Source organism: Alligator sinensis, unplaced genomic scaffold (assembly GCF_000455745.1).
Source record: "Alligator sinensis unplaced genomic scaffold, ASM45574v1 scaffold137_1, whole genome shotgun sequence".
In the NCBI taxonomy this organism is placed as follows: Eukaryota; Metazoa; Chordata; order Crocodylia; family Alligatoridae; genus Alligator; species Alligator sinensis.
In genome coordinates, this window is record NW_005842545.1 from 510,531 (window position 1) to 525,222 (window position 14,692).

The window sequence follows — 14,692 nt, forward strand, 5'->3', positions numbered from 1 at the left end:
GGGGGGGTGTTCATCTCCAGCAAGAGGAAGATGGGGATAGCTTGGGCTAGGAAGGACAGGGCTGTCTCAGAAGCCTTGCCTTGAGCTGGGGGGGGGGGGGGCAGCAGCAAGAATTGGAGGTTCCAGAGGGAAGGTCTCACCACAAGCAGCAGCCAGAAAATGGCAAGGGAGTGGGGGGGGCCTTCACCTCAAGTAGAAGGCGGAAGGTAGCAACAGGGGGTGGGCGGGCAGCCTGAGCCAGACGCCAGGCACTCTGGGCCTCATCCAGCGTCACCTCCAGTAGGTCGCCCTCCACCAGCAACTCGTCCAGCGCCCGGAATGGCCCCTCACCCAGCTCCAGCACAGGTCCCTGCAGCCGTGGCAGCGCCAAGCACAGCACCTCCAGGTCTGTGTGGAACAAGGGGGTGTCAGCAGGGGGCATCCACCACCCCCCGACTGGGTCAGCTCCTGCGCCCTTACCTGTGGCATAAGGGCCATTCTTCTCAGGTGCTGCAGCATCTCCATTCTCCACTGAGACCTGGGGGAGGCAAGTCAAGAGCCCTGCTGGACACAGGTGTATAGCCACATCTGGGAGAAGGAGTTATACTGGATGCCCTGGCCTGATGCCACTGCCCTGGGAAAGGGGCTGGTTATAAAGGGTCCCCACACTCTATCATCCCGCCCCTCCTGATGCGCCCAGCTTGGGGAAATCGCTGCCTGCACACCATCTCCTGGTCTGAGGCTGAGATGCACTTAGCTCTGGGCCAGGGCTAGCTGTCCAGGCCCCACCCTATGCACCCAGCTCTAGGGTAGAACTGGCTGTCCAGGCCTGCCTTCCTCCCCATGCACCCAGTTGCAGGGCAGCACCAACTGTCTACCTCCCTCTTTTCCCCTCCAACAACGCATCCAGCTCTTGGGAAGGGCTGGCTGTCTAGTCCCCTACCACAATGCACCAAGCCCTTGGGTGGAGCTGGCAGTCCAAGGCCCCCCTGATGTGGCCGGCTCTGGTGAGTGCTGGCTAGACAGGATCTGGTCCAGTACCCTAATGTGCCCAGCTCTGGGGTACTGTATGCTGTCTGCCACCACCCCCACAACCCCGAGGTACCCACTCACCTTGTGCTGCTCATTGCAGCTGGCTTCACGCAGGGCACCAGCATCACCAGTCAGGCGCTGCCGCAGGGCTGCCAGCTGTTCCAGGGGCCCGGCCAGCTCAGGTGAGGCCAGGAGGTGGCGTGCCCGGTGCTGCCAAGTGATGGCACGCTCTGTGAGGCACTGCAGGGCCTCACCCTCAGGCAATCGCACAGGCAGTTTCTGCAGTGCCACCAGCAGGGCCAAGATGGTTTCGAGGCGTGGGCGTCGCGAGCGCTGGCACAGTGGGCACAGCACCTTGGCATCCCACTCCCACCAAGCAGGTGAGGGGCGCTGGGCTCCCAGGCGGGGCCAGGCCACGCAACCAGCGTGGAACCAGTCCTGGCACAACTGGCATTGCAGCATGCTGGGGCCCGGGGGCTGCCCACACACACAGGCTGGGGCACCAGGGGCTGGTGGGTGCTGGGTGTTAGTATGCCGGCGCCGCAGCATGCCCTCTTTCTCCTTCTGCTCGCCCTCCTTGAACGCCAGGATCTGGGGAGATGAGGAAGCATCAGGCCCAGGGCCTCCCCAGGGGGTGAAAAGCCTGTCCCACCTCCCTCCACAAGTATTGTCATGAAGAACACAAGGCAGGGCTTGCTCAAAGCCAAGATGCAGCCAGCTCTGGGGTGGAAGAGCTGAGTGCAACCCCCACTTTGCCTACTGGGCTCAGATCAGATCCCATGCCACCTGGGGCAGGACCAGAGCCTCTGCTCACCACAGCACCAGGATCACGCAGGTCCTGGGCTGACAATCCCAGGCTTTCTGTGTCCAACTTGTAAAGCCCGGGCTCCTGCTCCCGACGGCGCCTGGCACCATCTGATCCAGCATCTGCACATGGGCACAGCACCTGCAGGCATGGGGGCAGGGGGTTGGCATTGGCCCCTACAGGACCTGCAAGCCCCCACCCAACGCCCACTCTGCAATCCTCTCCTGCTAGTAACCACCCCAAAATCCCAGCTCCTGCTGGGACCCTGGTCCCTTCTCCCCTGCTCCCCAGAGGGTCCTCATGTCCCCTGTGCCCACCTTCAAGTTTAGTGCCTGCCGCCGCCCCATTCAGCCCTTGGAGCCCGACCCCTCCCCGTGCCCTGCCCCTGCGCCCCACCTCAAGCAGGGAGTAAGCAGAGTTGCGCTTGAGGAAGGTGCGGGCAGCCCGGTCGCGCCAGGAGTGGGCAGCGCCCACCTGCACCTCAAGGTGCCGCAGCTCATCCAGCCGCACTGGCAGGGCCAGCCCCACGGCCACCAGTCCCTCCAGGTCATCCAAGCACGGGTAGTGGTCCCCATTCTGAGGTGGTGGTGGTGGGGAATTAAAAATAAATAAATAAATAAATAAATAAATAAATAAAAATAACAATAATTAAAAAAAAAAACAAAACAGACACCGCCTCCTGTCTGGCCTGGCCCTGCCAAATCTGTCCTTAGGACTCCCCCAGCTTCATGTGCCAGGGACCCCCTCCACTCCACCCAGTCCAGTCCCTCAAGCCCACGTGCCCTACAACCAAACCCAGTCCCCCCTATACCAGAGCCACCTCCATACCTACAGCCCTCTGCCGCCACACTCCAGACACCCCAGAGCCAGACTAGCCCCTCATGCTGGGGTCCCTACCCCCACACCCCAGCTGCACCTGGATCTCTTCCACATCAGCAATCCAGGCTCGGGCCTTGGCCAGAGCTTCCTTGAGGGCCTGAATGTTGGGCAGCTGCACAGGCACGTTCTCAGCCTCTGTGATGATAGCTTCCAGCATGGCTGGGGGGTGCTTCTGTCTGTGGATGTAGCCCATGCTCAGTGCCCATTGCCCAGGGCCACCCCCACCCTTTTGCTGTGACCCACCAGGCCCTGGCTCTCCTCCTAGAATCTGGCCTAAGATCCAGGTGTTCAGGCTCCCAGCACCCCTGTTTTAATCTGTAGCCCCACCTGCTTGCCTCATAAAGCTAGGGATGAACCCAAGTGTCCTGGCTCACAGCCCCACCTGCTAACACTCTGCTCCCTTCATGGAGCTGGGATAGAACCCACTCAGCCAGGCCCCTCCCACCTGCCCAGGAAAAGAACCCAGGCATCCGGGTGGGTTCAACTGGCCCAAAAGTACATCCAGGTCTTCTCTTCCCAAAACTAAGATAGAACTCAGGTGTCTAGACCCCCTTCACTTAATAATGGGAAAGAGAACCCAGGCATCAGCTCGCCCAACCTTGAAGCACATCTGAGGTCTCCCCAATGCCAAGACAAACCCAGGCATCCGGACCCTCCACCCCCAGGGGGGAAGAACCCTGGCATCCAGCCTCACCTGGCTTCGAGGCACATCTGGGCCTTCTCTTCCCAGCGCTGGGCAATAGCAAGCAGCTCATGGAGCTCAGCCATGGCCTTGTCCACTGCAGGGCTGGGGGCCACAGAGGTGCCAGCAGCCACGAGCCCGCGCAGCTCAGGCAGTGGTATGTGCCCACGGGGCCCCCTCACTGCCCGCTTCACCTCTTCCAGCCAGGCTGCCTGCGCTGCCTGCTGCTCCAGCTGCTGCCCCTCAGGCACTGCCACACCCAGGCGGGCACCACGCTCCAGCAGCCCCCGCAGCTGCACCACCCCTGCCGGCAATGCCCCCAGTGCTGCCCGTGCCTCCACCTGCCACGCCTCTACCTCAGCCAGCAGTGCCTGTGGGGGTGGGGAAACAAACAGGCATCAGATCCATAAACACATCTACCCACCCCCTAGCATTGCCACAGGTGCCCCGGCCATCCTTCCCACCCTGAGGTGCCCCAAGCTCCCCCCACTCAGTCTGGACACCTCCACCCACCCCCAACAAGGTACCCCCAGCCCCCCTACCTACCTCAGGGTGTCCCAAGCCCTCTTAAAACAACCCCAGGGCCTCCCCCAACACTCAGACTGGGCACCCACCCCCAGGCACCACTGAGATACTATCCATGCCGCAGAGACATGCCCCCCCCTCCACCTGTCCCTCCCCACCATGGGCATGTAAAACACCCCCTAATCTGTCCCCCCAGCCCAGAGAGTAAGTGTCACAAACCTACCCCCTTCCTCACCCCTGGGTATTCCTAGAGCACTCCTAGAGCTATCCATTCCACCAGGTGTCAGACCCCCACACCCACCAAAGAGCCATTCCTGGGGTGACCCCCCGTGAGCCCCCCTAGCTGGCACCATGGTGCCCCCTTGGGTGTCTCGGATGCCCAGCCCTCTCCCCCAAATTCTAGGCCCCCCAGATGACACTGCCCCCACCCCCCTCACCTGGACCTCTCCTATCTGGTGCATGACGCAGGGCAGCTGGCTCATCTGCTCCAGGAAGGCACGCAGCTCCTCCACTGTCAGCGGGGACGTAGGCACCCTGTATAGGCCATGACCCCACATCAGGCCATGCTCCCAGGGGTGGGGCACCACACCAGGGTCTGATGAGGACAGCTGAATGGATCCAGGGAACGGTGGGGGAGAGGAGGGGCACTAGAGCTGATGGGCACGGTGAAAGAGATACTGGGCCCTGGGGGGTGGGGGCACTGGGATGAGGCCCCTCGCTCACCCAGTCTCCTGGCTGCTGATGAGCCCCAGGGCCTCAGAGACACAGCGCTCGGCTTGGCTCAGCACCACCTTGAGCCGGTGCAGCAGCTCGTTCTCGGGGAAGCGCCGCTCTCGTGCCTCCGACTCCAGTGCCCGCAGCTCCTCCAGTGCTGCAAAACACACGCTCAGCGCCACAGGCCTGAGTACCCCACCAACCCCTACATCCCCCCACCTCCCACTGCCAACCCTAACAACACTCCCAATGCCACCCCCTACACCCCCACACTTCCCAGAGCCAACCCTCTACACACCCTAGTACAACCTCTGGACACTAACTCCTCCCAGTCCCAGCTACCTGCAGCCCCCCTCAAATACCCTTCAGTGCAAACCCCAACATCCTCCCAGTGCCAACCTCCTTAGAGCCACCCCTCGCACCCCCAAAGGCCAATCCTGCCAACAGTGCCCAGCACCAGCCCTTACTTCTCAGTGCCTACCCTGTATACCCGTCACCCCAGCACTCCCAGTACCAACCTTCCAGCATCAGCCCCTTGCACCCTCCAGTACCAACTCCCCTAGTTCCAGCCCCCTAAACCCCATGTCCCCTAGTCCAACCCATCCAAACCCAGCTTCTTGCACCCCCCAGTCTTCAGTGTTAACCCCCACAAAATCACCCCCCCTGCTGCCACCCCAACACCCCTTTTGCAAACCACCATCACACTGTATGCCCCCCATCCTCCCCTGCCTCCAAACTCAGGGTGCCAACCCACCCCCAACAGCCCTCCTCCCTGCCCATGTGTTGAGACTGGAGGGGACCCAGGTGTCTGGGACTCACTGCGCTTGCGCCCATCCTCCACCTCCAGAGCCACACGGACCTTGTTGGCCCAGGTGTCAAAGGACTCAGCCCGCACCTTCAGCTTGTGCAGCATGGCGGGCAGCTCATCCAGTGTGTAGCGGTACCTGCGGGCAGTGAAGATTTAAACATTGCCATGTACACCCATCCCTCAGTTCTGCAACGCCTTCCCAAATGCCATGCTGTGCAGGCCCAAGAGTGGTGGCCCACAATGCACTGAAGCTGCTGGCAGTGTAAGGGATCATGGGAAAAAAGCAGGGCAGGAGGGAGGCAAGAGCTCAGACACCAGGGTTTCCTGCTTGGTGGTAGGAGACAGGAAGGAGAAGTGTCACTGCCCAGACTCATAGGTTCTCTTTCCATGCCTGGCTGAGGCAGAGATGAGATCAAGGGCCCAGATGTCTGGATCCTCCTCCTCCTAGCTGTAGAGACTGGCACTCCACTGGCTGTGGTGAAGTGGGGCCAGGGGCCCAGGTGCCTGGGTGGGGGTACCCGAGGTACTAGCATAGGGGCTGGCAACATTTTCAGGCAGAGTACCAAAAACTTTGACTTGAAAGATGTTGACGTGCCAGGGGCGGATGGTGCGGGAGCTGTGAAGGGCCAAATCTTTGTTGTGGCAGCACATCCTAGGCCCCTTCCCCAAGGTGCATGTGCCAAGCAAAATGCCTTATGTTTCATACTCTGGCACGTATCTGGGGGACTGCCTATGTCTGTACTAGCAGCTGTATGCTGGGGGGAAGGGGGGGGCAGTGATGGACACCTGGGTCCTTTAAGAATGTACCAAAGGTATTGGCAGAGGGTGACCAGCAGCTGTTTTTGGGGGGGGGGGAGTGGGGATGCAGACACTTGGGTCCCAGGCTCCTGAAATACTGGCAGCTGCATGTGGGTGGGGGGGAAAGGGGCAGGAGGGGCCTGTATGCCTGGTTCTGCCTAAGGTACTATGGGCTGCATGTTTGGGAGCTGGATGCCTGGGTCCCAGGTACTGGAAGCTGTGTGCGTGTGTGGGGGGCCCAGACTCCTGGGTCCTGGAGATCAACAGCAAACAGGTAGAGCCCTTTTCTCCCCAGCACCACCTGGGGTGACAAGGAACAATGGTAATAAGCTGATGGAGAATAGGTTTAGGTTAGAGATCAGAAGGCAATATTTTACAGTTAGGTTGGCCAAAATCTGGAACCAACTTCCCAGGGAAGTAGTCCTCGCCCCTACCTTGGGCAAATTGGGGGGTCTTGTGACCCCAGCATTCATTCCTGCCTGTGGCAGGGGGTCAGGCTAGATGATCTGTTCAGGTCCCTCCTGACCCTAGCTACTATGAAACTATCTGAGGTACTGCAGCTGTGTGAGATGACATGGAGGCGGGGCTGGACACCTAGGTCCTGGCAGCTACGTGAGGGAAGCGTGGGGGGCCTGGACACTCGGATCCCAGTACCTGAGGTACTGGCGGCTGCGGGGGCACTTGCACAGGTCATCCATGTGGTAGAGGCAAACAAGGTGGGGTGGGCAGTCGTAGCAGGCCAGGGCCGACAGGAAGCAAGTCGTCTTGCACTTGTCACACTGGCGCTCATCATCCGGCAGCAGCTCAAAGGCCTCACGTTCTGCCTCCGTGATGCCCTGGGAGGGGTGGGGGTAAGCAAGAGGGGCCCAGTTCCTGCCCTGGCCTGTGACCGTTGATCCCCACTCTGGTCCACACCACGACCCCCCTCCCCCGCAGACCTAGATCTCAACCCCCCACCTCACACCAGCCTGACCCCCAATCCAGCCTGTGACCTCTGACCCAGCCTGTGACCCTCCCATCCCTTACCAGCACCAAGCCCAAACCACAACACCTAACCATACCCCAACCTAGCCCGTGACCCTGAGCACCCTCAGGTCTACACCCAAGTCTCTCTCTTCCCAGCTTGCGACCCCCGACCCAGGCCATGACCCCAGCTGCCCAGACCCAGACCATGTCTCCCTACCAGCACCCCCAAGCCCAGCCCACAAACTCTAACCACCCAACTCAACCTTGACGGCAATCCAGCCTGAAACCCATCCCAGCCTATGAGTTCATAACCTGGACCCCCCCGCAACCTCTCCAATACTCCTGTGCCCCAGGCTGTACCCACTCCTGCCCATCCAAGAAATCCCCTGTGCCCAGGCCATACCCCCAGCTTCTCCCAACATCCCCAATTCCTGCCCCTAGCTCCCCAGGTTCTCCCTCAAGCCTCAGCCACCTTCTCAAGCAATGCCTTGCGCAGCTTGCGCTCCTCCTGCACCAGGATGAACATCTCCTTGTGAACGGCGGCCGCCAGGTTGAGGTCCAGCTTCTCGGGACAGGCGGCCATCTTGCAGATGAGCTCCTCGTGTGAGAAGACGCAGTAGCGCCGCAGGCGCCGGTAGTGCTCAATGCACTGGCGCCCAGCTGGCAACTGCCAGGAGAGGACCCAGGCAGACTTAGTGCTGGGAGTGGGTGGGGGGCTATGGCTCCCTGAGCCAATGAGCCACAGCCAGGGAGATAACCCAGGTGTCCATGCTCCCAGGTCTCCTCCTTGTTTTTAAATCACCGGACCCCAAACCCCTTCCAGAACAGCAAGGAAACACAGGCATCCAGGTTCCCATCCGCCATCTCTGCTTTCACCCATCAGACCCCATTCTCCTCCCATAGCAGGGAGAGAACACAGGTGTCTGGGCTCCCAGGCCCACCATGTTCCAATCCACTCTCCTCTCAGAGCGGAGAGGAGATCCAGGCAACTGGCCTTCTAGCTCCCCCAGATGAGAGCCCAAGTGTTTTCTTTCCAACACCTAGGTCCCCAATCTCTTCCCTGAGCTGGGAGAGAATCAAGACATCTGGACTACACTCCCAAGCTTGAACTGATCTGACCCATGCAATAACAAGACAAAACCCAGGCATCCAGGCACCCAACCCCCATGATTTCCCAACCTCAGAGCCAGAAGAGAACCCAGCAATCCGGACTCACCCAGTCAGCAGTGCAGAAGTTGACCGCCTCTGCGAAATTGTAGCCCTGGTTGAAGCCGCTGTGATAGGCCCGGGGAAAGGTGATGACGAATTCACCTGCACACTGGTTGGTCCGTACCACCTACAAGGATAAGATGGAGCTGTGAGTGACAGGTGAAGGGCATCAGGGGAAGGAGCAGCTATGGGCCAGGGTGATGAGCTGGTGCAAGGGTGTGGGGCCTGGCAACAGGGGGCAGGCTCCCCAGCCAGTTGTGGTCAATGAGGGTTTTCAGGTTCATGACAGTCACCAGTTGGTAGAGCTGGTCAAAGAGTGGAACCTGTCAATGGGGGGCAAAAGCTGATGGTGGATGGGGCCTGGTGGCAAGGTGGGTGTGGGGGTGGAATCTTAGCAGCATGCTGTAAGCCATGAGAGTGACAGTTTAGGGGCAGGACTTGGTAGTAGGACATGGCAGCAGGGACAGGCTCACCAACACACCATGACCTGTAAGGGCCTGGCAATAGGGGAAGGCTTACCAGTGTGTTGTTACCCCATCAGGTTAACAGGTCAGGGGCAGGGCCTGATGCAGGGGGGGGGAGGGGAGGAAGACAAAGGTGATGGGTCAGGGGCAGGGCCTGGAAACAAGGGCAGGACCCGGGGGCGGGCTCACCGGCACACCATGGGCCATGAGGGTGTTGGGGTTCATGAGGGTGACGAGCTGGTGCAGCAGGTCAGGCTGGCTCTCGAAGAGCTCAGGTGTCAGCTTCTTCATCACCTCCTCTAGGTGCTCAGCTGCAAAGGATGGCACGCCATACCACGTCTTGGGTTCGCCCCTGTGAGCCAAGGGTGGGAAGGAGGGGTCAGCACATCCCAACACCCCCCTGCCCCCAGCAACCCCCAGAGCCCCACCCCCAATCATCTCTCAGGGCACCTCACTTCAGAGAGCGCCTCCTGCTTGGAGCTCCACCTCAGAAACCTCCCCAGCAATCCACCAGGCACTTCCCATCACAGCCCTGATGCCTCCCTTCCATCCCACCCCTTTCCTCCCCCCCAGCACGCACCAGTGGAGGTAGTTGATGGAGTAGCTCCAGTGGTCCTCGATATGCCAGCAAAATGCCGAGAAGACCATGCCTACGTAAAGCCAGGGCACCTTCATGCCTGAGATGTCAGCGTTGATGTGGCATAGCACCGACTGCTTCAGCACTGGCATCACATTCAGATTCCAGCCACTCTGCGCATACTCCTGCCCCATGGATAGACAGAAGGCAGTATACTCAGGCACCCCAGCCCAGAGCAGGCTGCATCGCCACTCACCCTGGGCAGTGTTACACTCTGCCAGGCCCCAGCTGCTCCACCTAAGCTAGCTACATCACAGCTCAAGTAGTGATATATTCAGCCAGCCACAGCCTAGAGCTGGCACAGCCCAAGAGGTGTTATACTCAGCTGTCCCCAAGCTAGAGCTGGCTACATCGTAGCCCAAGTGGCATTATATTCAGCTGTCCCCAGATGTTTCATCCCAGAGCTGGCTGCATTGTGGGCTGCCCCAGATGGTGTTATATTCAGCTATTCCTCAGCTGCTCTGCCCTTGACCTGCCTGCATTGTGGTCCCCCAGGAGCTCTACTTGTGTGGGGTTACATGTCCCCACACCCTCGCAACAAGGGCAGGGGTGGGTGATGGGGCAGAGACCTTTCTCCTCTAGCAGGCGTTATATTTAGCTAGCTCCCAGCTGCATCAGGGCCATCCCCCACCCATGAGCCCTGGCAGAGCGGGACCCCACCTCCTCCTCGGGAGAGAGCTTTCTCTTCCCATCACTAATGGGGAAACCGCTGCCGAACTCCTTGGAGTGGATATCAGCACCGTACTCCACTGTCACGTCCTCCTCAATGCTGTTCACCAGGCGCCAGAACTCCTTCTCCACCAGCTCTGTTGGCACCATCTGCATTGGGTGGGGAGAAACCACTCAGCACCAGGGACAGGCCTGCTCCTCACTCACCAGGGAGAGAACCCAGGCATCTAGGCTTCCTGCTTTCACCCCGCAACCCAACCCACTCCTGAAGGTGGGAAAGGAACCCCAGATTTGGATTCCTTGCCTCCCCATGACGTTGAATCCTATGCTCTCTTCCTGAGCAGAGATAGCACCCAGGCGTTCTGGCTGCCCAACATCTCTTGCTTGCACCCTCTGGAGCTCAGAAAGAACCCAAGTGTCCTTGTAGCCAAGCCAGCCTTGCTCTTACTCACCAGACCCCATTCCCTTCCCACAGCTCGAAAATAACTCATGTATCTGGGTTGCCCACCAGCCCTGTGTTCACTCACTAGACCCCAGAACCCTCCCAAGCTGGACTGGAACCCAGGTGTCCAGGCTACCCTGCCTAAGCCCAGGACTCTGCTACACCCTGGGGCTGGAACCCCACTTTTCAGGTGCCCCCACTAAATCCCAAAGCCAGAACTCTGGCATCCAGGTGGCACTCACATGGACGGGCATGTTGAAGTAGTCAGCCTTGAAGGCATCGGCCATCTCGCCAAAGCTCTGCAGTGTATACTCCCGTGTGGCCTGCTCAAAGCCAAAGGCCTCGGGGGGGCGCTTGCACTCCTATAGGGAGGTGGGGGTCAGCATGGGGAGGCCCCCTTGTGACACCCCCAGAACCCCTTAGCCCCAACCAGCCCTCCAGATTTAGGCAGCCCAGTATTCCGCAGTGACCCCCTGCCAGGGCCTCACCGCCATGACGCATTTGGGGCAGCGCCAGATGCCCTTGGGAATCTCAGGCAGGGGTGGCAGGAGGCAGAAGATGTGGTAATTGTCATCGCAGGCATCGCACAGCAGCAGCTTGTCGTCTTCATCCCCCCGCGAGCAGATGCGACACACATACGATTCGATCTGCAGCACCGCAGGAGGGAGGGAGGGTGCATGTCAATGGACCTAGGCATGCCCCACTGTGCCAGACCCCCAGTCCCCTGCCAGAGCAGGGAAAGAACCCAGGTGTCCCAGCTCCCACCTTCCTCCAACTCCAACCCACCAGACCCCCAAACCCCTCCCCAAGTGGAGACAGAACCTAGGCATTTGAGCTCCCAACCCACCCTACTCAAACCCACCAGACCTTACTTCTTGAGCAGGATGAGGAACTTAGGCCTCTGAGATGCCCTGCCCCTATCTTGGTCCAGCCCCCCCCCCACTGATTGATCTAGCTGGCTCAAGGGGGGGCATGGTGGAGGGGAAGATGAAAACAGGGACCTTTCCCTTCCAGGAAGCCCTAGTCCCACGGCTCTTTCCATGCATTTTGCTGCACCCAGCTCTGGGAGCTGCTGGGGAACATCGGAGCCCTCTTGGGGCACCATTACATTCAGCCATTCCCCAGTGGTAACATCTCAGAGCTGGGCACATTGAAGCTCTCCCCAGCGCCGTTACACTTGGCCAGTCCCCAGCAGCTCCACCCAAGAGTGAGGCACACTGGGGTCCTCTCCAGGCACTGTTACACTCAGCTGGTCCCCAGCGGCTCCACCCCAAAAGGCAGGCGCATCAAGGCTCTCCCTGGGTGCCGTTGTACTCAGCTGTTCCCCACCGATTCCAGCCCAGAGCTGGCTGCATTCTAGTCATAGGTGAGCAGGGACCACACGGAAGGGTCCAAGGCCACTTACGAACTGGTTGCTGCTGTGGTTGCGCCGCAAACGCATGGTCATCTTGGTGCAGGGCTCAGGGCTGTGCCGCAGCTCCTCCTTGGGATCCAGGAAGGTGCGTGGGGAGCCTGGCTCTGGCTTAGGCTCCACCCCTGGTGGCTCATCCTTCACTACAACTGTTGGAGGGCATTCAGGGCCCTCCTTGTCTGGGAGGGAATGGGAAAGAAAGGCATCAGCTCTCCCTGCTATCACCCACTAGAACCTAGTGCCCTCCAGAACCAGGATGGAACCCATGTGTCCAAGCTGCCTACCCTAATCTTTCTCTTGAGCTGGGATGAAACCTAAGCATCGAGGCTGCCCACCTTGCTTTCAACCTCATCCCCTATGCCTCAGTCTATCTGCTCCTAGGAGAGAACCCAGGCATTCAGGCTCCCTACCCACACCCTCTGCTCCACTCTCGCCTCAATCACCAGACTCCAGGCCCCACCAAGCAGAAAAAGAACCCAGGTGTTCAGGTAGCCATCTGGCTCTGATCTCACCCCCTAAGTTCCTGTCAGTCCACTTTCACGCTGGGACAGAACCCAGACACCTGGACTACCCAGCCCTCACCCACCATAGCCTAGTTCCCTCCAAAGCTGGAAAAGAATCCAGGTGTCTAGGTCACCCACCCTACTCTAAACTTCATCAGTCCCCTCCCACTTTGGGACAGAACCCAGATACTCAGCCCTCACCTACTAGAGCCCAGCACCTCTCAAGCTGGGAGGAAACCCAGGTGTCCAGGATGCCCCCCTACCTCACCTTTCTTGCGTAGGGTTTTGTCCTTGGCCACCAGCCCTAGGCCCAACATCTTGGGGCCAGCCCCATAGATCTGCAGCTTCTTCAGCTCAGGGTTCTTCTCAATGTCCTCCTCAGTGGGCTCCGGCTGTATGGGAAGGGCACAGGGGGGGTCAGCACTGGAGGAAGGGAGGGGGCATTCTACCCTGGTAGACCTCTCCCCTGACGTCTGCCCCACAGAGACCTCCCCACAGCAAACACCAGCAGGGTGGGAGGGGGGAAGCAGGAAGGAGCCAGAAAGAATGAGACAAGGCAAGTGAAGGGTTAAAAAAGGCCCATCCCATAATGTCACAGTGAGGCATGCTGGGAGACAGGCCAGGGTGCCAATCCACAATGCTTTTGGCTGCACTGCAGCAATGTACCCTGGGACAGAGGCTCTCTCCTGCCCTTTAGTGTGTTTCAACCGTATCCCACAATGCCCTGCACCACAGCAATGCATGCTGGGAGAAAATTATTCCACTTAGGTCTCAGGCAAGGAGTTCCTATGTCCTATCCCATAATGCCCCATGCCACAGCAGAGCATGAGGGACAATGACTTCCACTGAGAAACTCCCTGCCTGAGGCTCATGACCTATCCCACAATGCCCTGCCTCAAAGTAGAACACGCTGGGAAATAGGGCTGTGCAGAGCTTCTGTCCCTGATTCGATAGCAATTCGGCCCGATTTGGTGGCTGAATCTCCGAATTGAATCAGGAGACCCTTTAATCTCTCTGAATTGAATCAGAGGGTTCCAATTCGATTCGGACAGACACACTTTAAATGTTTTTTCTACATACCTCAAGGTACCAGGCAGCTCATGAATGCCAAGATGCTGGGGCGGATGAAGCGTCCCACAGGAGCATTGGGGGCTCCCTGGTACGCTCAGCAGCAGACCCGGAAGTGGACCAGAAGTACTTCTGGTCTACTTCCGGGTCTGCCGGGGAACACGTTGGGGGGGCCCCCCTGCAGCTCTCTGGCTTGGTAACTGGTGCCTCCTGGGTCTAGGGGAGGGCACCCAGGGTCTCCCTGCAGCCGATTGCTGAGGCAGGGGGGATGCAGGGAGGCTCCCCTGTGCACACCCCCATGGACCCAGAAGTGAACTAGAAGTACTTTCGGTCCACTTCTGGGTTCGCCATTGAGCACATGGTGGGGGCTGTCCCCATGCTCCTGTAGGATGTTCCATCCGCCCCACCATCGCAGCGTTCACGAGCCACGCCTGGTACCTCGACATATGTAGAAAAAACATTTAAAGCTGTGTCTATGGCCAAATCGCTGATTCTCTGAATCAGCATCAAATCTTCAGACTCGGATTTGGCCGAATCAAATCTGGGTCAGTGATCCAAATCAACTAATTGAATCCGAATCGAATACGGCCCATTTCACAAATCCCTACTGGGAAATGACTACCCCACACCCATGCCCTCCTTTGCCTGGCCTCCAGCCTCAGCCTACCCCACAATGCCCAGCACAGGAGTAGGGCATGCTGGGAAGGAAACATGTTCTACCCCGAACCTGGACTGCATCTCATCCTATGATGCACTGCATGCAAGCAATACATGTTGGGAGGTCGTTACCCCAGATGCACTGGGCAGCAGCAGCAAATGCTGGGAGAAGACAGCATGGACAGAGTGAGTAACAGAGTGAGAGGGAGAAGGGGGGGGGGCGGGGGGGCCCTACCCATGACAGGGGGCCATGCTCAGGCAGTGGGGCCACAGCGCTGGCCAAGCTGGGGCAGGCCTCCAAGTCCTGCAGCAGGGTGACAAAATGGGGATAGGGCAGGGGTCAGCCATCAGCTGGGGAGGAGGGCTTGGAGTTGGGGGGGTGGCACCCCCTGATTTCTCCCACTTTCAGAACAGAACACTTAGGTTCTGTTCACAGCTTGCTGC

General features: G+C 59.3%; 1 protein-coding gene across 1 annotated transcript in view; it reads right to left on the bottom strand.

Moving 5' to 3' along the window:
- KDM5C (lysine demethylase 5C) overlaps positions 1-14,692 on the bottom strand; it is an 18,775-nt gene that overhangs the window by 1,018 nt on the left and 3,065 nt on the right. The window contains exons 6-26 of the mRNA XM_025213660.1: positions 14,484-14,552; positions 12,792-12,915; positions 12,015-12,199; positions 11,098-11,256; positions 10,852-10,971; positions 10,159-10,317; positions 9,442-9,623; positions 9,051-9,213; positions 8,405-8,524; positions 7,661-7,855; positions 6,877-7,058; positions 5,436-5,560; positions 4,626-4,773; positions 4,340-4,436; positions 3,390-3,748; positions 2,733-2,871; positions 2,213-2,392; positions 1,826-1,957; positions 1,093-1,602; positions 460-517; positions 188-387 (exon numbers count right to left, since the gene is read on the bottom strand). Of these exons, the coding sequence (XP_025069445.1) occupies positions 188-387; positions 460-517; positions 1,093-1,602; positions 1,826-1,957; positions 2,213-2,392; positions 2,733-2,871; positions 3,390-3,748; positions 4,340-4,436; positions 4,626-4,773; positions 5,436-5,560; positions 6,877-7,058; positions 7,661-7,855; positions 8,405-8,524; positions 9,051-9,213; positions 9,442-9,623; positions 10,159-10,317; positions 10,852-10,971; positions 11,098-11,256; positions 12,015-12,199; positions 12,792-12,915; positions 14,484-14,552 (3,606 nt within the window). The remainder of the gene's footprint in view (positions 1-187; positions 388-459; positions 518-1,092; positions 1,603-1,825; positions 1,958-2,212; positions 2,393-2,732; positions 2,872-3,389; positions 3,749-4,339; positions 4,437-4,625; positions 4,774-5,435; positions 5,561-6,876; positions 7,059-7,660; positions 7,856-8,404; positions 8,525-9,050; positions 9,214-9,441; positions 9,624-10,158; positions 10,318-10,851; positions 10,972-11,097; positions 11,257-12,014; positions 12,200-12,791; positions 12,916-14,483; positions 14,553-14,692) is intronic.